General features: G+C 40.4%; 1 protein-coding gene across 8 annotated transcripts in view; it reads left to right on the top strand.

The window, feature by feature from the left end:
- The window catches only part of BCAS3 (BCAS3 microtubule associated cell migration factor), a 365129-nt gene that overhangs the window by 62154 nt on the left and 281604 nt on the right, over nt 1-21371 (top strand). For all 8 annotated transcript variants that reach the window (XM_075440276.1, XM_075440274.1, XM_075440281.1 and 5 more), the window contains exons 10-12: nt 6676-6752; nt 8546-8629; nt 14973-15143. In XM_075440276.1, coding sequence (XP_075296391.1) covers nt 6676-6752; nt 8546-8629; nt 14973-15143 — 332 coding nt within the window. The remainder of the gene's footprint in view (nt 1-6675; nt 6753-8545; nt 8630-14972; nt 15144-21371) is intronic.

The following is a 21371-nucleotide window of genomic DNA, read 5'->3' as shown; positions in this document are numbered from 1 at the left end:
TGCTTGGTGATGCTAAAAAAAAAAAGAAAATCCCAAACAAAAAATACAAGATAAAACAACTTATATGATTTGTTTTCCTTGGAATAAACAATGCTTTTGCAACAACAGTATCACTCTACCTGTTATTTATTGTATGTATCCTATCTACGCTCTCTGTCTTGAATCTGTTTTCTAGCTGCTTTGGATTGCAAGGCTTAACAATGTAGTTTTGTAATTTCATTACTATAGAATGCTGTATGTTTCATAAGACCTAGAAAAAAAAAGATTAATTGATTATAAGCTACATCCAGTGACCAAAAAGTAGCATAGCTTTAGTGGATTATTGTAGCTATTTATTTTAAAATGTGCAATACCACTGGATTTTTAAAGTGTTATCTGGCAAATATCTTGAATGATTACAGGCAAAGAATTTTGGATGAAGAGAGGTGCACGTTTGGGAGTTTGTTGAGAAAACTGTATTTAAAAACACTGCACATTTAAGATGGCATATGTCATTTTTAATGAACCTCTCCACAAACTGAAACGGAAAAATCTTTGTTTATCCAGTAACCTCCTGTCTCAGCAAGGTTTCGCTTAGTTTTGCCTTAGGCTGTAGGCTCAGCCTTGGAGATCTCCTGCCTTGAGCAGCGTTCCTTGGGCTTGCTGGCCGTATCCTATCCCTGTGTCGTATTCGTCATACTCGAAAGAGATGCAATGTCTTCCGTGGTTTGGGATTCGAGACAGAATCCCAAGAAGATTTTATAACAGTACCGCCCATACCCACAAGTTGTATAAACACTCACCTGGAGAAGTAGCTTGAAATAAAACTGGAGAACACTAATATCCATTCCTCACAGATGCAAGATGCGGAATATCCATTAAAAAAGAAGGTTACAGTAATTATGAGGAGAATTCGTATAACTGGTACCAAATACGATGAGTATGTATCAGTGCAGAGAGAAAAAAAATCAGAGAGAACTTGGAAGAAGACAGCAGTGAAAATTATGGAAAAAGGAAGTTTTCCTATTAAACTGATGGGGAGGGGGAAGACAGAAAAGAACAACTTACTAAAATGGTTTTCATTAAAAAGTAAAAACAGAGTCAAGATAGAGGGGATGAGAGCCTGACAAATACCACAAACAGATTTTTTTTTTTTTTTTTTTTTTTTTTTTCCCCTGGACTATGAAAATAGGTGTGGGGAATAAGAGTTGTTACAATATGCTGTGAAATTAAAAAAAAATGCAAACAGCAGTATTTTGAGATAACCATGTTGAGATGTGTTTGAAGAAAATCAGTGTTGTTATGGATGCTTCTGATTTGGCTTTTTCATCCCCTTAGCTTTACTCATACTCACATTAGTTTGCAACAGTTTACCATGTGTCTTTTTACACTAAGTTGTAGTGAGGTCTGAGAAGGAAATTTAGCTGTACTTTGGGTAAGTAGCCATTTTCAGTTGAGTACATCAGTATATAAACTGAAAGTAAGTTCTGATTTAGCTCAGACAAAGTTCTGACTGTCAGCGAGAGAAACTTTGCCTTCTAGTGGTATTTAGGTCTGAATACTTTGCCATGATAAACTCGTCTTTAGCTCTTCGTTAATGGAGCCATTCAGGCTGTGTAGGATCTCTCTGAAGAAGGACCAAGGGAAACAATTACTGCCTTAACTATGCCAGTGCTCACTTCTGGGGGGGAAATTGCTGTTAAAATACGGGTCCTCCACCTGCACTGCGTGTTTTTTTTCCCAGCAGGTGCTGTTGGTGTGTGTGATATTTGGTAATATGCAGAGTCCCTTGCAGCACGCGCATCATCCACGCTGCGGGAGTGAGACGGGCACACACACAGCACATCCGAAGATACTGGGTGGGTTGGTAGCAGTGTCATGGGTACAGCTGTGGTCCTCCTGAAGAACTGAGCTGTTGAAAGCTTGGATGTCTGCAGACTTTCAGTTGCCTCTGGGATGCCACAGACTGTGTGCTTGGGTGTGAAGTAGCAGACTGCCAAGTTTTTATGAATATCGAGAATCCCTGCAGTGTGTAGCCCCCAACTCTCCATCCCATACGGGGCTTTTGAGTTTATATGTATTCTCATACATGCATATATATATATTTTTAAGCTTTTTTTCTCGTGAAAAAGCTGTGGAGCTTGATGAAGAGCTGCCTCAATACAAATGGTTCAAGTTTTCATAGTGGCGTGTTTTGTTATTTATTGGCTTGGTCTCTGTTCTAGCTGACATGGCTACTAATGGCCCTGCTCCTCTTCACCGTGTTTTCCCAATGCGCTGTTTGTTTGAAAGCTAAGTGGGAGGAGAGGAATGTGTTGCTTTTCTCTTCTTGGCTGCTGTCTGCATATTCACACTGCCATTACTTGAAGCTAGAGGATGAACTTTTTGAAAACAATTTAAGAAAGGGACTGGAGTCTTAGTCTTCTGTAGGAGCACAGACCAGGGGAAAGATCCAGCGTCAGAGAAGTGGGTGCTTGTGTTAATTTTCAGAGATGAGTAGAGGAGGTGATTCGGTTTGTTGTGGGCACGTGGATACGAATCTCCAAAGGGTGTTAGAGATTTTCATAAAAGTAATTGAAAAATAATGTAAAATAAACCTACCTTCTCTCTGCTAACGCATTAAGCAAACACTTGTATAACTCTTTGGAGAGCTTTGAGTAACTTTTAGGATTCCTGTGTTTTCAGTAAAACTGAATATACAAAGTCAGCACAGCAGCCAGTAAGCTAAAGCTGTCTTTGAGTCCAAATAATCAGAAATTGCGTGCTTACTTCAGATTATAATTTTACAACACAATTATTAAAAAAAAAAAAAAAAAGACAGGAAGAAACTTAAGAAATTGTAACGCTAAAGGATTTACCTACGGTCCCGTTTCGATGTGGAAATGGGAACAGCGAGGCACAGAGCGGGAGGTGCCCGGGTGCTGCCGTGAAACCCCCGGCTGCCGGCCCGGGCCCTGCTGGGAGGGAGCCTGGCGCCTGGTTCTCGCTCATCCGCGGGGCTTAGGCTGGCACCGGCTGGAGTTCGTGGGTGTAGGAACTGCGTCACGTTAGCAGAAAAACTTGCACTTTGATTCAGACTTTCAAAGTAGTATTTTTCTACTTTTGCCTTTTCACAGCTTTAAAGTAGTGCCTTTCCTCTGAGTCGTTACAAAGCACGGGGAGAGAGTAACTGTGTACTTAAAAGAACATTTGCGATAGTTTCCAGTAGGTTTTCACCTTTATTTTTGGGGGTGATAGTCCCAGTAAAGCCTATGCTAAGGTCAGATGTTTTTTAGTACTTGCTTGATTTGCTGTACTTTTGGAAGGACTTTCCCTGAGCGATCTTTTCTTGGATGACCTCTCCATACTGTCATTAAAACTTGGAAACTTTGGTCTTCTTGACAGCTAGTTCTGCGTTCTCATTATGTTCATTGCTATTGTAAACATGCTCCAGTTGCTGCTGTTGTTGCTTAGAATGGACTTTTCCTCAGTTGTTTTGAAGTTTAGTAGAAATAGAAGTTAATCTTTAAGAGAGTTCGGCTGGTAAGGAGTGGATGGCCGAGCTTGATAGGTCACGCTGGGTCTGTCTTTTCGTTTGCCTCGTAGATGATGTTCTGCTGACTCCAGCTGTTTCTTTGGCAAGCAGAAAAACAATTTGCTTTTCCTTCCCATAAAGTATAACCCTTTGTTTATCCCTGTACTGCTGCAAGTTTCCAAAATGCAGGGACTTGCAAAGAAAAGAAAGGGAGGAAATGGCTCTTTTTTTACGCTGTTTTTTGCACTGGGGAGTCGAGTTGAGTACTGAGATGAATTGCTGACCTCTGTGGGGGTTATTGTTAGCATTGGCCGGTCTGTGCGTGGAGCTGTGTCTGACTGAGCCCAGTTCATGGAGCAAGCTACCGGCGGTGGCTTCGGTGAAGAGAGTGGCAGTTTTTCCAAGATAACTTAATCATGGGTTTCATTTTTTATTTGAGGAATAATACTTTTTGCGGTCCTTCATTCACTTCAGTTCACTGAAATAATTGAGAAGAGCTCGCTTTTCCAAGCGAGACGTTTCTTTTCATCACGAGTTGTTGGATTACTTGGGGTTTGTCATCGCAGCACAACTGTTGGCTGGCACGCCCGTTGGCTTCTGCTGCTGGGGTGGTAGGGGGACTGGCGGAGGGTGGGAAACACAAGTGACTGATTCTGAAGTCACCGCAGAGATTTATATGACGAGGACTGTCATCTGACAGCTTTGAATGCTATACTTTATATATAAAAGGGAAGAAAAATAAATAAGTTTGGGGGACCTGGATGTCTTTACGGACCCAGATGACAATAGCCAAAGCAGAAGTCAGCGTTAAAACCTTACTGGTCCTGATCTATAATGTCATCGGAAGAACACGCTTGTATTTACAACCTAGGGTTGCATTTTACAACCTTTTTTTGCTTGCTCTATTCCTTAAGAGGCTCTGGCTACCCACATTTTATGCACTTCTGGAATGCAATAACAATTGTGGCATCATCTCTTCAGAATTCGTTTTCCTTCCTGAGATCAAGGCAGTGACAATGCCTTACAAAATATTCACTTGGTTTTGCTTTCCTGGCCCGAGATGGGTTTAATTGGATGAATTGCTGCTTTGCTCCTTCCATTGCTTTATGACCTTTGAAATAGCTTGCTGAGATCTTTCGAATTTTGCAATACCCTCACTGCTCTGCTCTAAAAAATGCAGTGAGCTGTTTAGCCCAGACAGCCTGAACAGCAGAGCAGCTGTTTCCGCACGCGCCCCACAAAATGCCATCAAACCTGTCTTTAAGCGTTGTCAAACGTCGCTTCAAACTTACACCTACGTGCTGTAGTTAACATCCTCCCACGCACCTTTTCCATCATTTTGCAGACACAGAAAATTGTGGCACAAGTCTGTTGTCCTCGCTAAATGTTCGGGGCGGTTTGGGGGCTGCTGTGGTAAAACCCTGATATTCGCAAAAAGAAGGCAGCGAAGAGGTTTGCTTTTTCTCCCTATGGCTGGCGGCTCGGTGTCGGGAGTCTGACACAAGAGACTGTGGGGACACAGCAGCTCAGCGAGCTGTGGCCTTGTTTGTGTTTTAATATGTTGCTTCTCAGAGTGCAGTATAGGGTGTTATGCAATAAATTGTAGTTGTTGGTTATATGTGTTCTTCTGAAATGCTGCGTGCTTGGTCTCGGCGCTCCTTCTGCCTGCGACACGGCGTCAGCGAACCAGGGCTCCTGGAAGTGAGACACACATGTCTCTCAGTTTTTAAAGGGTTTGTTGCTTGGCCAGCCGGTGAGGGAATATGAATTACTAAATTGTCTATGTTAGCCTAAGAACTGATGAAAACAGAGATTAGCCATTTGCTTGATAGTCTCCTCCTTCCCCTCATTCTCTCCCCTCTTACGCAATATTTCTTTTTTACATCTATGTTTTAGTGTGCTGGAAGGGATTTAGGTCTAGCAAATGGCGTTATGCTCGTGGCCGAAGGCCGTAATTTACTAGCTGAAGTCTGAACGCTCAAACTCGAATCTTCTTGTCAGGGCCCGAATCAGTAAACAGTTTGGTGGCTTCATCCGTGTGACGTCGGGGTCTGAACGTTCAGACTCTCGCCTTGACGGAGGATCCCGCGGTGGGAACCACGCAGCGCGGGCGCCTGCAGAGCCAGGGCGAGGACGCGACAGCTCGGACGCGTCGGCAGGGTTTGGGCGCTGAGTACCGGCCAGGGTTACGCGGTGATGTGGAAAGAGCAGGCGTCCGCCCGGAAGGGCTTCATCTGAAATGGCGGAAAACGGAGGAGGGGCAAGAGGGCAGTAGCGGCAGTTAGGTGGGGGTCACCGTGCGACTTGTCATTGTAGATTACTTAAGCTTTTCCTTTGTTTAAGCATTATCTAATTGATTTCAATAATTTAAAATTCTGTATTTTGAATTGTAGTACTTAATAGTGTGATATTCTGTGCGGGTTTTTTGGGGGATTTTGTTTTGTTTTTTAACTCAGACTTTATATGTTAAATTGCGTTTAGCATGGGCCTGATTAATTTTAAGTCTTGCCATGTTTTCATTCACAGCTAATTTCAGTGGCTTTCTATTATAAGTATTTTCACCTTTTTCACCTCAGCAATAGTTTATCTTATGTTCATCTTTATGCATGTATGTATATATTTTTTTAATAATATGAGGGTAATGAGAAGCAGGTGGCCAATGGAAAGTTTGCCACTGGTTTTAGAGCAATTACAGATTCACTCACTGTGTAAACGTAAGTGTGTGCAAAAGTATTTTGAGAGGCTAAGGGCATGTATATAGAATTATTAAAAGAAACACAAAAGCAAAATACAGCCTTTTATACCACAAAAATCTAGAAGAGTTTGAAGCGAACTGAAACCGTTGACCAATAAAAAGATGCCAATCAAGTAAAATTGGTTAAAATGTGGAGATACAGAACCAATCCAGTCAAACTTTAAGTATCTCCCTCACTCCACTGTATCAAAATGATATTAAAAAAATGCAAACATAAGGAGAAAAGACTATTTACACATAATTAACTGTTCAAAATGGCTCATCTAACCACAGTCTTATCTTCAGGAACAAAAATGCAAGCATTTACTGAGTGATACTAGCAACTGAAAGGTTTTTGTTTAGTCTTTTTGTTTTCTTGGCAATAAATGAAATTCTTTGTAAGAAGTCATTAAGATATTTCTTAATGTTGCCTTTTAAAACTTTTCAGGCTGCTATCCTTGTCCAGGGCCAAACATGAATCCCATTGCTCTTGGAAGCTGTTGGCTTGCTTATGCAGAAAATAAGGTAAGGAGAGGTTTAATTTCAGTGAATACTTATGTCTGATTCTAGATTTCATTCTAGCTTTTGTATATAGAGAGGGTAAAAAGAAAAGAAAAATGTCTCAGAAAAAAGCTATGTGAAAGCAACAATCTGTCAGAGGTCTTGTGTAACAGGGACAGACCTAATTTTTGACCCACACTGGTTGTGCGTTGGTGTTCCTACGTGGCATATCTTGACACTGCACATTTGGGTTTAGCTCATGAGTTTGGGCGTATAAATACGTAAGTTACGTGGGCAGAAAAGACAGCTATCAACATGTGTTTTCAGTGCAGTCGCTGAATAATAAACCCATTTTGTATTTAATAAGTTTAAAGCACACAGTTACAGACAGCGCTGAAAGGCAGGCAAGTGAGGATTCCGACGTTCGGTTTGGGGAAACCGAGTCTGGACAGAGCCAGGGAGTTTGTTTGAAACAACCCAGCAATGCACTTTGTAAATTAGGGAGTAGCATTAAAATTACCACTTTTTAACATCTTTGCTGAAATTGTTAGGCTCCAGGAAAAAAAACAGAAAATGTTGAATTAATTTTTCCCATTTCTAGAGGCAGAAATAGAAAACAGATCTTGAGCAAAGCAGTTATCACTCTTCTTACCCAGCCCCAGGCCAGAGAAGTGATTGTGTATTTAAAGCTTGAAGTGTTTGAAAACTTTAAATTCAAGTTCTAATGCCTTGTTTTTATTTCAAAGCAGATGTTTTTTCTCCCTTCCACCTGTGACTGGAATAGCTGTTTCTAGAGCTGAACCAGAACTTCCCAGAGAGGCAGATTTTAGAAATGTATTTGTTGTTGCACCTTTTTGAGCACAGCCGATTGCTCTCCAGATTCAGGCCTGCCTTTCCTTTAATGCCACGCCTGTGGGGTTTGGTAGAACTTAACCAGCCAGCCTGGGATATAAAATGTACTACTGCCAAAAATGTAACCCCCTGATCAGCAAAAGAATTAGATCAGAAAAGGAATTTAAATGACTTGTGTGTTCCCAGGTATATTCGTTGCAGACTTCCCCCTTTATCCCTATTTTAACTGGTTTTGTCTAGATAGCTAAATATAAGCAGGAGAGGAATGTGTGTAGAGAAGTACATCTTATAGTGTTTTTTAATTTTCTTTTACCTATAACAGTTAAACAGGCAACATGTTCTGTGTACAAGCAACAAATATCTGTAGTTTTTGGCCGTTTTATTTAGTCAGAAGCACAGATTATATTGTTAGTTAGGGTTCAAAGGCAAAAACTGCTGTTGTGGGTTGATGGCGGATAGAAGAATCTTGTTTTGATTTATTAATTTTGAAGGAAAGCAATACAGAGTAAACCCCATGTAAACTCCTTTAATCTATTCAATGCAAAGTTTAAAGTAGCTCTTTTCCTTTGTCATTTCTTTGCTTACTAGTCGTAAAAAGGAGGGGAAAGCCACACTCAGATGCTTAGAATGTCACATATTTAATGTTACATATACATGGCTAAAGCTTTTGATTATATTTATTTAAATTTATTTGTGGTATTGCTGCCAGACCAAAAATCCCACCGTTTCAAAGTTTATGAATTCTTAGTGACTACTCATCTTGTAATTGAAAACTGGAGTTGAGTATGTGACAGTCTGGGTGGCACCCAGAAGATTATAAAAAGGGGTTAAGCGTCTCAGCAGGGCTTTTTGCTGTTTGTCGGAAAAAACACACCACTGTACATGATAAATAAGAGCCATGGTAATGGGTTATGGGTTTGTGTAGTTTAATAGTAGTTACTCGGTTGCTGTCTCTCTTCTTGTAGCTGATCCGATGCCATCAATCCCGTGGTGGAGCCTGTGGAGACAACATTCAGTCTTACACTGCCACAGTCATTAGTGCTGCCAAAGTGAGTACATCATCTGCTGCTGGGAGCGGTTATTGTGTATGATAATTATTAGGTTTCCCTGCTGAATTGTACTTTGTGTCATCGCCCCCCCCCATTCACAAAAGAGAACACAGTAAGAAACATGGTAGCGTTAGTACCAGGCCTGTGTTCCTGATCCTGCAAATCTCTGAGTAGCCATTGTTTTTCACGAAGTATTCCTGTGCTGCTGAACTGATTTTTAATATATGATTTATTATAAACAGCTATTTGTGTTAGTGACTGCTGTTCCAGGAAAATCATAGGAGAACGGATTTGTATAATGGCTGTTCGTAATATCACAAGTTTACGTGATTAAAAATCAACATTGTGAATTATTAGTTTTTTAGCATCATGAAAACTGACTTTACAGGTGCTCGGTGCTTTTTGGACTCAACCACACTAGCATTCAAAGTTTTAATCTCTCTGAAGGATGACAGCACAGCACTGGAGCTAGTTCGTTGCCTGGCAGCTTTCTTTGAAGGTTGGAGTTTATTAATGACTGTTTACATATAGGTTCCATTGCCTAGTTTTCTTAGTTCAGATGATACTTTACTATCCCTCTGTTTTCAGAGAGATGTCTGGATTTTCATAGTATCAGAAGACGACTATGGCTTGGAAAAATCTTAAACAAGCCAAAGAGTATTTACAACCGTTGTTTTACTATGCCCCCCACCCCACCCCGTGCCTTTCTTTGAGGACTTGCCTGCAGCACTTTGCCAAGTAGTTTCTTTTTCTCACACATGCACACACACAAAGTGAGTTTTGGCATTGTCTGGCAAACTTGGGGCTGATTACAAGCTTTCACTGTAACCACTAGCCTTTTCATTTCTGATATCCACAACAAAACAAATCTAATAATAGGAATTAAATGACAGCACAGAGCAGAGAGCTCAGCGTCACTGAAGAAAACAACAGTTACAAGAACCCACAAAGAGAGACACAGAGCATGCCATCTCATGTAAAAACAAAACAAAGCCAAACATATTCCGTCAGTATAGCTTTGGACAGAATCTCACTGTGGCTGGAGGAGGAGAAAAATCACAGTTTTTTTACATCGTTGAGGAGAACTTGAATTGCTGTTCTGACAACACCTGAAATTTGCTGTATCTCGTTGCATACCTTCACCATCAGCAAAATAAAATGGAGAAGGGAAATCTCCCCAAACTCCTTCAATCTCAGCATTATTAACGTGTTTTTTATAGCACAGATTAAGTTTGAAAAACCAACTGGCTTAGCATGATCAGCCACAGTTATGATCAGATGTGGTAAAATCTAACGAACGGATCACCGTACTGCCAAAGCCGAGCCTGCTCGTGACTGAAGAACAGGCCAAAGCTTGCTGAAGCCATGTAATGATTGTCAAAGCATTCCAGCAGGCAGCGAAGACTCAGCACTATGCTGTGCAACTTTTTTCGACAGACTGAAAAAATCTAAAAAAGGAGGACATCTTTTATAGCCCTTACCCCGAAAGACCGTGGGTAACTAGGTTTTAAAGGCAGTAGGGAGCAGGATGACGACCTTGCCTGCTGCGCAGTGCTAGCCGGGGGTCACCATCCAGAAATTCCCACGTTAAGCTGGATGTGTGCAAACGCTGAGGTAGCGGTGTTGCATCGTATGAATAGCTACTGAAGATAAAATGTGTTTATAATCATAGGAAAGAAAAAGATTTGCTAGCCTCTGTACCGAGACAAAATAATAGTGAAAGGCAGGAAAACGGATCATCGTAAGGGCACAACCCCTGCGCTGCTTCGTGTTTTGTGGAGCAGATTGGTTTTGCTGTCCTCTGGCTGGTAGGTGTCACTGTGACAGGCAAGATTAATCCTCAGATAGTTTTAAATATTTGCACAAGTAGGGTCTTGAGTAGATCTCAGCCATACTGTATTAATTTGTTATTCGTGTCAGAGTGAGCAACACTAAATCTGAAATGTTTTGGTTTTTTACCGATTTTATTGAATCTTGGCTTACTATCTAGCAAGTTTTCATCTCTTATAATGGAAATGCGGACTTTCTTGTTGGCAAATACATATTCCAAATATCTGTTGCTCTTTGTCCCTCTCATTACCTCACCATAAACTTTATTCAATGCTGAAGTAAGTCTTCATTTATACACCTCTACTGCTGTTACCGGCCTGCAGTCATTTGTAATTAATTTCCTTTGATCAGCAGAGGTATTGGCTTGTTTGGAAGTGGATGTCCTTTTTGGTTCCCTGCGCTGCTGCTTTTTGGTTTGGAAGTGGTGCCGTGAAAGTTCTTGTTCTGTCAGATTATCTTGGGTTACAGCCATTTCTCTGTTTGGGTTCCATTTTCTTACTGAAGGAAGTAAAAGACCTTCATGTAAAGGAGCAGGATAAAGCTGAGAGCAGAGTGATTTCAACAGGGTCACTTGGAGAGCTACCTTTCGGATCCTCTGTAGAAGGTAGGTCTCAGTGGCAGTACAGACTATTTACTTTAATGGTACTCCCTTTGGTGAGAGATGTTTTTGAACCTCCTGGTAGCGCCCGGTGGGTTTGTCCTCCGTGTGATGCCCTGCTGGGTACCATACCTGGTGCAGCAGAGCAACCTTCTCCTCCATCAAATCGCCTGCGAGTCAGAAGCTCCCCTGTAACCGAGAGCACCGAGGTCAAAGTCGTGGTCATGGTGAAGCATGGTGCTTACTGGTGCCAAAACTCTTGTTATTCTGGTAACATTACGAAGAATTCCTTTACATCATCTTCCCATTTGATTTTTATAATTCCTAGAAGGATTTTATTTTGAACATTGAACTTTTTCCTGTTTCTCCTAAGACGCATCTTGCAGGAGCGTTGCTTTCTGCTGTTGCTGGAAAAACACATGCATTTTTTCCAGCTCAATTTCTTTCATTTCCCGACATTTGTTTGGTGACTTTCTCTCTGTTCATGTTCTAGAAAGCTTTGATAATTTCTGTAATTTGACCAAGTGAAAATTTCTGGAAATAGAAAATGTGTCAAGATCCAGTTTTAGTGACTGTTTAGCAAAGACAGAAATTGATGCGTTTGGAGAAATGAAAGCATTGTTCCTTACAAATCTTTTCACTCCAGTTGAACAAACACAGTAGAGTAGATGTAGAATATCTTTCAGAATAAACCCCGTTATTATTTAACAATGATGGGAGAATATTCAGGTGCGTGGTTTGAGATAAGCATCCGAATGTGAAATTGCTTATTATAATTATCCATATTTATCCATTTTGGATGCAGCAGGGAAAAGGACATAGGAAAAGACATTCTTACGTGTCCGTGCTTGGTTTTTTGGATGTGGTGTTGAAGGGAGGCTTGGTCCCCCCGTGTCCCCACGTCCGTCCCGTGTCACCTCACGCTCTGCTCAAGTGGAGCTCATGCAGACGTTCTCCGTGCTGGCGGATTCCTGGCAGTCCAACTCGCCGTGCTGCTGCAGATGAATTTCCTCACAGGTTTTCTTCCCTGTCCTCCCTCTTTTCAGAATATGCGGCAAGAGCAGGAAAGGGAAACATCTTTGCCAAACACGAGCATTTCGCCAAACATTTAGTTTGAACTTGAATCTATAACTGATTGTATGTTTATTTTGTTCAAACCTTTCATATCGTTGATTACCAAGGCGTATCTTTTTGATCTCTTTTTCTGCTTTCTATAGATTTTTCATTTGTAAACAAATAAACAATGTAAAGTGTCTTTATTATGAGAAACAGGAACAATATATTGTTTTGTCATTAAAAAGATGTAAGACCTTTGGAACAAAACAGCCGAACAGGCACTGAATGATGCATTTTAATTTTCTCATCTAATTAAAGCTGTACTTATTTTTCAATTAAATGAGGTATGAGTGCATACATTTGTTCTAATTAAATATATGTGTTTCTTTATATTTGAATGAATGTGAACTGCCTTATTTTTAAGTAGATACGGTACATGTGAGCATACAAATAATTTGTGTGTTTGTGGATTGTGCATCGTTGCTTACCAAAGGAATTGGATCAAGTATTTTGATTTAATTTACGAGAAAATTTCACTGAGTGTGCACTGGCAGTTCCCATCAATGACAAAGGAACTGGGACAGTGCAAACTTTAACCCATTTCATTTAAAATCTGTTTGGTCTGTCAAATGTCTAGCATCAAATTATAAACCAAGTTCTTTGCACCTCATAACTTCTTTAGCTGATTCTTTCTCCATATCTTTTAATCCTATAGTGGTAAAGTGATTTAGCAAAGACTGCATCTGGTTTCTCTTGTTACCTGATAACTTCTTAATGAGTACTAACAGCTTATGTGAGAGCAAGGTCATTAGCTCTAATGGATAGAGGGGACAGCTGATATGGCATGGGAAAGGTTAAAGATTACCAGAGAAATTTTTGCAAATATACACATCGCACAAAGAAGTAAGTGCCGTAATGGCTTCGCACTGATATTTCTGAGCTAATGGCCTCGGCCACATCTTTGTACACCTTTTACTTCTCAGTAGTCCTGCAGTCGCAGTCCACTCTAACACGGAGCGGTAATTCATTGTGCTAGATAAGCATGTTAATTTTTTTCTAGAGAGCTATAAATTTATACTTGGCACTTTGTCATCCGATGTCTTCGGTTAAAATACTAAAGATATTTTCTAAAATAGGTCAACTACAATTCTTGGTCTTTTAACTTATGTAGGTATTTTGCCATACAGCATTTCGAAGCTGATTTCTCTTTCCTACTGTATAAACTCCCAGTGCATTTTGTACAATTTAAACTATTGGCCAGAAAACTAACTGCCTTGTCAGTTTTTGTGAGGAAGGTGTCTGTTGAAATACATTCTTGTGCACTGGGTCTTTTTTAGGTCTATTCTTTGGGTGTTGTTGTCTGCTTTGTGTTACATTTCTCAGTCTTCATCCTTCAGATTTGCCACTGCTGAAATTTGTTTTATTCTCATTTGTTGTAGCTGAGTATAAAAAGAAATAATAAGAAACAAATGGCAGGATATTACTAAAGACTTTAAACCCCAAAGACATTCCTATGATAAAGGCATGGCTCGATTTTAAGTGGTAGTATCTCCATTAGCATTAATGGGGTAAGTACATCAGCTGAGGCATCTCAGAGGTTAATCAGGCTTCCTGGCTGGATGTTGCCATCAATACCGTGTGGCGCCTAATTCTGTTGGCCCTTCAGAGGTTTTCCTGACAGCACACTAACAGACTTTGTGTAAGTCATTTCCTATGAATTATTAAAACAAACGTTTGGCTGCTAATTGATGAACACTAATGTGTTTTCTAATCACTGCAGTTTGAGATTTTAGCACTAAACAAAGCAGTTGCAATTGATTTGTGGCTGCTTCTTGGTTTCAGCCTGTGATCCATACGGTTTTTTCCTTTTCAATTTAGCAGGCAGCTTAGCTTGTCTTTTTAGTTAAGGATTGGCTTGTTATAGTGTCGTTCCATTCTGATCTCTCTTGCTATTTCTTATTTATATTGCATAATAAATCTGCTCAGTTCTGTATAGGCAAATAAGGCACAGTCCTTGATTCAAGGAGAAAATATTTAAAGTTGTAGTTTGGGTTGTTTTTCTTCAAATCGATCTCTCTCCTACTGTGTGTACCATCCCTCTTTCTCCAAATACAATAGAACAACGTAAAAACAGCCCTCAGCGTCGTTAGGTAATAAAAGCTGGTGCAATGAATATGTTTGCAAACCCACGCCTGGAAAACACTCAGACTATGGAAAGTCGCGTGATCGGTAACGGGACGCGCGCGAGCTTTGCACAGAGTTCTCCTTTCCAGTACCTCGAGGGTGGCGGTTTTAATTTTGCTGGGCTGGAGTCCCGTATTCCGTTTTAATGCTGCAGAGGCGTAATAGCTGAGAAACAAATGAAGGGGTCTGTCCTGTCTGTCCCAGGCCCAGCTCCTTGTCCCTTGCGCTGGTGCGGAGACGGAACTGTTTCAGCGTCAGCCGTTAGGGGCTGCGAGCGTTGCTCTGTGCAGCACTGCCCTCCGCACGCACCCCTCTTGGCTCCGTCGTTTGATTCTTCTGACTGTCCGTGCTCTGTACCCCTTGGAAGAAATTAATAACAAAGTTAAAGACAGAAAAATCTGTAACATGTAGACAACATGAAAATATTTTTTTTTCAAGGATGTTTTGGAAGCATTCAATTCCAAAATAAAAGGGCATACTTCACATTGGTAGGATGCTAAATTTTTCCATGATATTTCTGTTACATACAGCCTTTGGCAGCTTAGATATCGTTTATAAAAACATTTGGCTTCTGGTGTGTGCAACCTAGTTATATTAATTGTCTTGAGAAAAAATACAAGGTAGATCCACAAACCAGCCTTCAATGTTATTTATTGGTTCTCCTTCTGTTTATAGACGATAAAGACTGGCCTTACCATGGTTGGGAAAGTAGTTACGCAGCTGACGGGGACGCTGCCTTCGGGAGCAACCGAAGAAGAAATTTTAGCTCATAGCAACATTCGTCGAAGTCCTCTGGTGCCTGGCATCATCACCATCATCGATACAGAGACAGTGGCAGAAGGGCAGGTAATGCACAGCACCAGAACGTGCATTCATTGTCGCGAAAATCGCAGGAAAACGTATTTTATGCTTTGGGAAATGAAAAATGGATGGGATTTTTGCTAGGTCAAAAACTTCTACAGACACATGCGGCTGTGATGACGTCCTGTTTGGGACTGAAATGAAGCCAAAATATATATTGTCCTTAGAACATATTTATGTGACACTTTGACAAGATCAAGTGTGAAGTGTCACATTTTGTCTCTCTAACACTTGTTCATAATTGACTTTGATTTATGTTGATCAGTTGAAATGTATATGTAGTCTGATTATATTTATTAATATAGAACATGGCTGGAAAAGGTGCTTGCCTAGAAATACGGTGAATTGTTGAATCCCAGTCGAAAAAAGATGATGAGTGAAGTTGGACATTAAGTATAAATCTTACAATTTTATGTAAATTTCAAAACTAAAATGTAATGAAGTATGATGCTGTTTTGTGAGGCATCTGTACTGCTTTACTAATGATATACAGTACAGTGCATCAGGCAAAATAATTTGTTAAAAAATCCGTACCATTATCACACAAACTTTAAACTGGTGTTTTGTCCTCTCTTCGTGACAGAGAAGATATCCATGTCTTTATTGCTTATTTCTATCAGTCATTTCATTTTGAAGTGTCTGGTTCTGGGATCAGTGTTATGCAGCACTCCGTACACTTCAGTATTCTGTAACTATTTTGTAAAATTTTTTTCCTGATGTTCACATTTATCGAATTTAAAAATTAAAAAACAATTTTTTTTCTTGTTTTCTGCCATCTTTATGATGCTTCTTGCAGGTAAGTTAGTAAGGTCTTCATGATAAATCAGTAGTCAAGTTGTTTTTGTTTCTTACCTGAGAGGAAAAGAAAATGTTTTACTTGAAAACAAACAAAACAAACAAAAGTCCCAGTGTGCTGCTTGAGCTGTGGGTGTCCTGCGAATTAGTTTTGGAAGTGCTTAGCCAAGTAATGTTACATTGAAAGGGTGTTGTTCGTATAACATTATAGGCCTTTTCTTGCAAAATTAAAGTAAAAGAAAAAGGGGGGAAGAAATAAGATAATGGAAAAAAGAGTTTATTTTACTTAAGGTCTTAGAGTCAGGTCTTAAAATAAGTCTGTTGGCCATTGGGGTTTGTTTTGGTTTCCTAGAAAAAAAAGGCCTTTTGGCTTTTCTTATACTGGCGGGAAAAAATAAGAAGAAAAATTTTACTTCATAAATTTCTCATGAAGCCTTGTTTAATGTGGTCATTATTTCTGATGGTCATTGTCTGTGCTTTGATTCTTCTGCATAGGCCTAGGGAGAAAAAAAATGATGTATCTTAGGTTTTTAAGTCTCGTTCTGTATGATTTAGTGGTTTTATGAACTTGTCCTCTGACCTTAACAATAGTAGGGAGCTATCAAGCCTAAAGGGCACTATGGAAAAGTAGTTGTAAAAATGATAACACTTGCCTTGTCCAAATACTGCTGCTGTAACATAAATAAGCCATCAGTTCTAGTAAAATAATTTTTGTCTGGAATCTCTAGGGAAGGAGGCTCTAAGTTAGACATCCTAATTGTCTGTCTTGCATTCACATTTTGGTGATCTGAAGTTTTAAAAAGCTATTAAATTAATAATTTATTTTCAGTGCTGAGACTTGCTCTCAGAATTAGCATTATATTTTTTCCTGGGAAAAACGAAATAATCTTTCTTTTCTACTGTTAGGTTTTCTTGGTAGAGAACACGTTTTACTAATCCTTTTTTTACTAAATTGTTCATCTGTCAAAAAGAAAGTTGATGAAAAATAAATACGTTTTATACGTGGTCTAAATAAAAACTGTCATCCAACACTGCCCCAGTGAAGAACCTTCTGATGCCAGGAGTGCCGCGTGTGCTCACGGTCCCCGCCGAGGTCTTGTCCATCGCTCCAGCCCGGTTGCCGTTGCCGGGTGGAAAGGTCCGGTTCTGTGCACGCAGCCTCATGTGACCGCGGCCGATCCGGGTTCGGCAGTCGTGTGGAGCCTGCCAGGGTCCTGTGCGTGGGTGCTGGCGGGGTGGCACGTGTTGCTACTCACTGGGTAGTCCGGCCCAGCTTTTGTAGCGTAAGTGATTAAAGCTGCAGTTCAGGAAAGCGTTTTAGCCAGTCTGACCTTTAAACGATGCGAGCGATCTCACTGGGCTGAGTGTGATTGCTCACGTACAGCAGCATAACTCGGGGCTGAGCATCGTGCTGACTGCAGATCTGTACGTCTCAGCCACACGGATTCTTCCTCATTGTATAAAGTTCTGAAATTATTTTACTCTTCTGTGGCAAATTGGTGTGCTGATAGTAGTCACCCAAACGCCGTTCTCCGCTGATGGAACCCTGGCCCAGGCTGCCCGGGGAGGCTGTGGAGTCTCCTTCTCTGGAGATATTCCAGCCCCGCCTGGCCGCGGTGCTGTGCAGCCTGCTCTGGGTGACCCTGCTTGGGCAGGAGGTTGGGCTGGGTGACCCACAGACAGTCCCTGCCAACCCCCACCATTCTGTGATTCTGTGTTCTTACCAGCGCTTTGGCTGGAATTGGGGAGTGATGGAGCAGCCTGACGCGTGCCAGCCCAGCCTTTCCGCCGTGTTGCAGAAAGGGATCGCCCTACAGCAGCGCAGCCGCTGCCTTGCGTAGCGTCGTCGCGGTGCTCGTGATGCTGACTGGCAGTGATTTTTCTAAAGTTACTGCTTTATCATCCCAGTTTTCAGATTCCAGGTGGGAAATAAGAGTGGTGGTGGGTACAAAGCAGCACTTGGTGGCATTCCTGCTTCCTCCCGCGATGAAGGTGCCCCCTTCAGAAGATTTCATTTCGGCTGGGTGGGGACGCTGCGCTGCCCGCTGCCAGCATCCGTCTGCTGAAGCTGGCTGGGAAGCCACAAGAATTAGTAATGCCTACCAAGTGTTTTCTGGACTGAATTAAGAGTTTGAGAGCCTTGCATCCCTTTCTTCAGAGATTTGTCTAGCGACTACGTAAATCTATTTGTGCGTGCGAGCGTGGTTTCCAGAGGTCGTCTGCCCAACCGTAAATGGGGGGAATTTCAGAAGCAGAAAGGAGGTATTTTCTTATCGTCAGTAGACTCCTGATGTAAAAGGAATATCTCACCTCCTTCAGGTCAATAAAGATTTCAACCTACCTGCACGGCCTAACTAAGAATTTGGGTGTTGTAATGAAATAAACCAATTTCCAAGTAATAAAATATTTTTTATTATTTTTAAGATTACTTCCATTTTTTACTATACGTTATGTGCTTTAAAAAGAGAAAGAAAGCAGAAGACAACAGTAAATCTAAGGCAAGCGAGCATGTCCTTTTGAAGGAGAAATAAGTACTTTTTCAGTGGGGGAGCAGTTGAGTTTTTTAAATATTAAAAAAAAAAAAAAGGCTTACAGAGTAACGGTATGTGTGCTTGTCCGTTTGCTTTGAGCACAGACACACAGATTTTAAAGATGGAACGAGCTGCTCTGTGCATATGTATGAATATATAGATTTATTTGCCGGTTGGACGATTAAGGAACATGTTTTGGACGTGAGCCAGAAGGACTAACTACAGCTTTAAGATTTCACTGATTTTTTATTATAACTGCCATTCCAAAGATACATGGTATAAAGAACGTGAGATGGAACTCGGTGCGTTTCAAGAAATGTACAGAAATGGCAGAGGTTGAAATGTTAGCTTACCATTGAAAAATATACAATTAGAGACCAAAGAAATCATCTAATGTAATCTTGCAGGATTAAATCTGTAGGGAAAATATTTTTAATAAACCTTATGAATGTAGATACTGTAGTAAAATCTCATACCCAGCAGTTGTTTATATGATAGTTCCTACTTTCAAAATTGGTGGTACTTTAAGAAATTTGAATTATGAAGTAATTAAATAAATGCAAAGGAATGTAGAATTATTGAAGTTGGCTGTCATGATATATTTGTAAAGGGAGTAAAAATAGTTATCGAGATGCCTGAGTAACTTTGTGGTAAGCCAAAATATGTTAACAAGGTTGTGTGCTTGTTTAAACTTCCTTCTAATGAAGTGTTAGCAAACTTTTCAGTTAGATGTAACGACTATTTATTTGAATCTGTTAATTAGTTGAAATGGATAAAACTAAAGCTCTACAGATGTCTTCTTTTTCGGTAATTGGAATTAAATCTGTAAGACTTTAGTGGCTTGAGTTTTAAAGAAAAATTATTTTCTTTCGACCTTTGTTTCTGTATTCTTAATTAATTCATCAGCTCGGCCACCCACGTGTAGTCGGCAATAATGACCTTTCTCCAAAGTCGCCAGTTTTGTGACTGAATGTAAATCTGTTCAACATCTAACATGTAGTTGACAGAGAAATATGCGGTCATTTAAAAATACAAAACTTGATTCGTAATGCTTTTGGTGCAGCGATGTGATGGATGAGATAGCATTGTGTTGCTTTCACAGATCATCCGAAACACATGAAAATATTTGAGGAAATATTTAAAAAATAAAAAGAAGATAACATGTTGATCTTTTTATGTTTTAAAATGTGATTGGTCCTTTTTTCTGTTCCCTATTAAGTTTTTATTGCATTAAAGAGGAATTTTCAGAAAAAAACTGCAGACTGCTGCAGTTTCAAAAGTTCATTTTCGTTTGGGAAGGAGCTGATAACAATTGAACCAAATAAAGATGCTTATCGGGAGCAAGAATTGTTGTGAAACTTTGGTCTAAAGCAAAAAGATACTAAAAGAATAAAGTGTATTCAATAATAAAACTTTAACTACGTACGTAAGTCCACTGGTCATTAGCACCAGTGCTTTTATGTAGAAGAACAGCTTTCACAACGGCTAATTTGATGTTCTAAGGCTCGTATATTTGGCATCAATTTTCTTCACTTTTTATATCTATGTGTATTACAGAAGAATTCTTTTTATATATAAAAAAATATAAAAAGAGCAACAGGATTCCCTCAGAGCATAATACTGTCTGCCTCACTTTTATTAAAGGAGATCTGTTTTTTGTCAAGAAGACATTTTTGTCTCAGATAAATGGTTCAGGCTGAGCGCAAGGCTGTTTTGAGTTTATGCTGGATTCTATTAAAAGGAGTGCAGTAGTTAATGCCGCAGATTTATCACTTTTAGCCCCTTTCCACTGATGTTTGACCTTAGCTATAAGTTGGGGGAGGCTAATTGGGGGGGTTGGTGTGGAGGGGGTTGGGTTTTGTGCGTGCGTCTTAGGAACACTGCGCTAACTTCAGCTATTTAAATCAGTGGAGATCTTGAGAAGCGTCCATGCAAAGATCTCCGTGCTATATAATATTCATATTTATAAATATTGCCAAACCTATTTGTTTTTATGATGTTGGCATTATTCTTTCTTAATTTTGTTAAGAGTAGTACCTGCTTGATTAGATTTGTGTCCATTTTTATTTGTGTTACTTTCATGTTTTATTTAGAAACATGTCTCCACTGGGATAAGTAGTGTAATTTGCCTCTAAAGATGAAAATAATTGGAGTCATAATTACTAGTGGCTTCTGCTCAGCATGGAAAATCCAACGACTGAAGAAAAATATGGCATAGGGGAAAAAAGCCTCGGCTGCGGCTATCTCTTGCCCTCAAAGCAAACGTTATTTTCTGATAGTAAATGTAACGATCCCCTAGGTGTTTTGTCTGCTTCTCTTTTAGAGTAAGATAAAGAGGACTTGATTCATCTTCGATCAGCTGCGGTGCTCTGCTGAACTTTCGCAGGGCTGGCTTGAGAGCGCTGCCGCCTTGGCTCAGCGCGCCCAGCTGCGGACTCTGCTAGCAGCTTTCTGCAAAATCCTGGTGCAGGTCTCTTGGGAGGATACTGTTTGGCCACCAGGAGTAGGCTGAGTGCTGCCGTCCTGGTAGAAGAGCCTCAGTGTTTCTTTCTTGTCGGTTGTCTTGCTTAAAACGGTGTTTCTGTTTGTGGTGGTAGGGGACTCTGCAAGGAAGATGTTAGAGCATCCTTGTGAACCTCAGCGACCCTGCAATTACAAGAGAAATGCGAAGATTTATGAACCTTTTTCAATGAGAGACTTTGTAAGGTTTTTTACTCTTGATAGTAGAGTGGTTAGAGGCCACTATCTTGGAGAACGAAGCCTATTTAGGGTGAAAAAAATTGTAGCCTCGGGATTCCTGTGGGCTTCGCGTGCTCTGTGCATCGGGCAGCGGAGTGAGCTGCTTCCTTCGAACTTTTTGACAGAACTTGCGTGCGTTATTAGGCAA

This window comes from Opisthocomus hoazin, chromosome 20 (genome assembly GCF_030867145.1).
Source record: "Opisthocomus hoazin isolate bOpiHoa1 chromosome 20, bOpiHoa1.hap1, whole genome shotgun sequence".
NCBI lineage: Eukaryota > Metazoa > Chordata > Aves > Opisthocomiformes > Opisthocomidae > Opisthocomus > Opisthocomus hoazin.
This window is presented reverse-complemented; position numbering and strand designations above follow the sequence as displayed.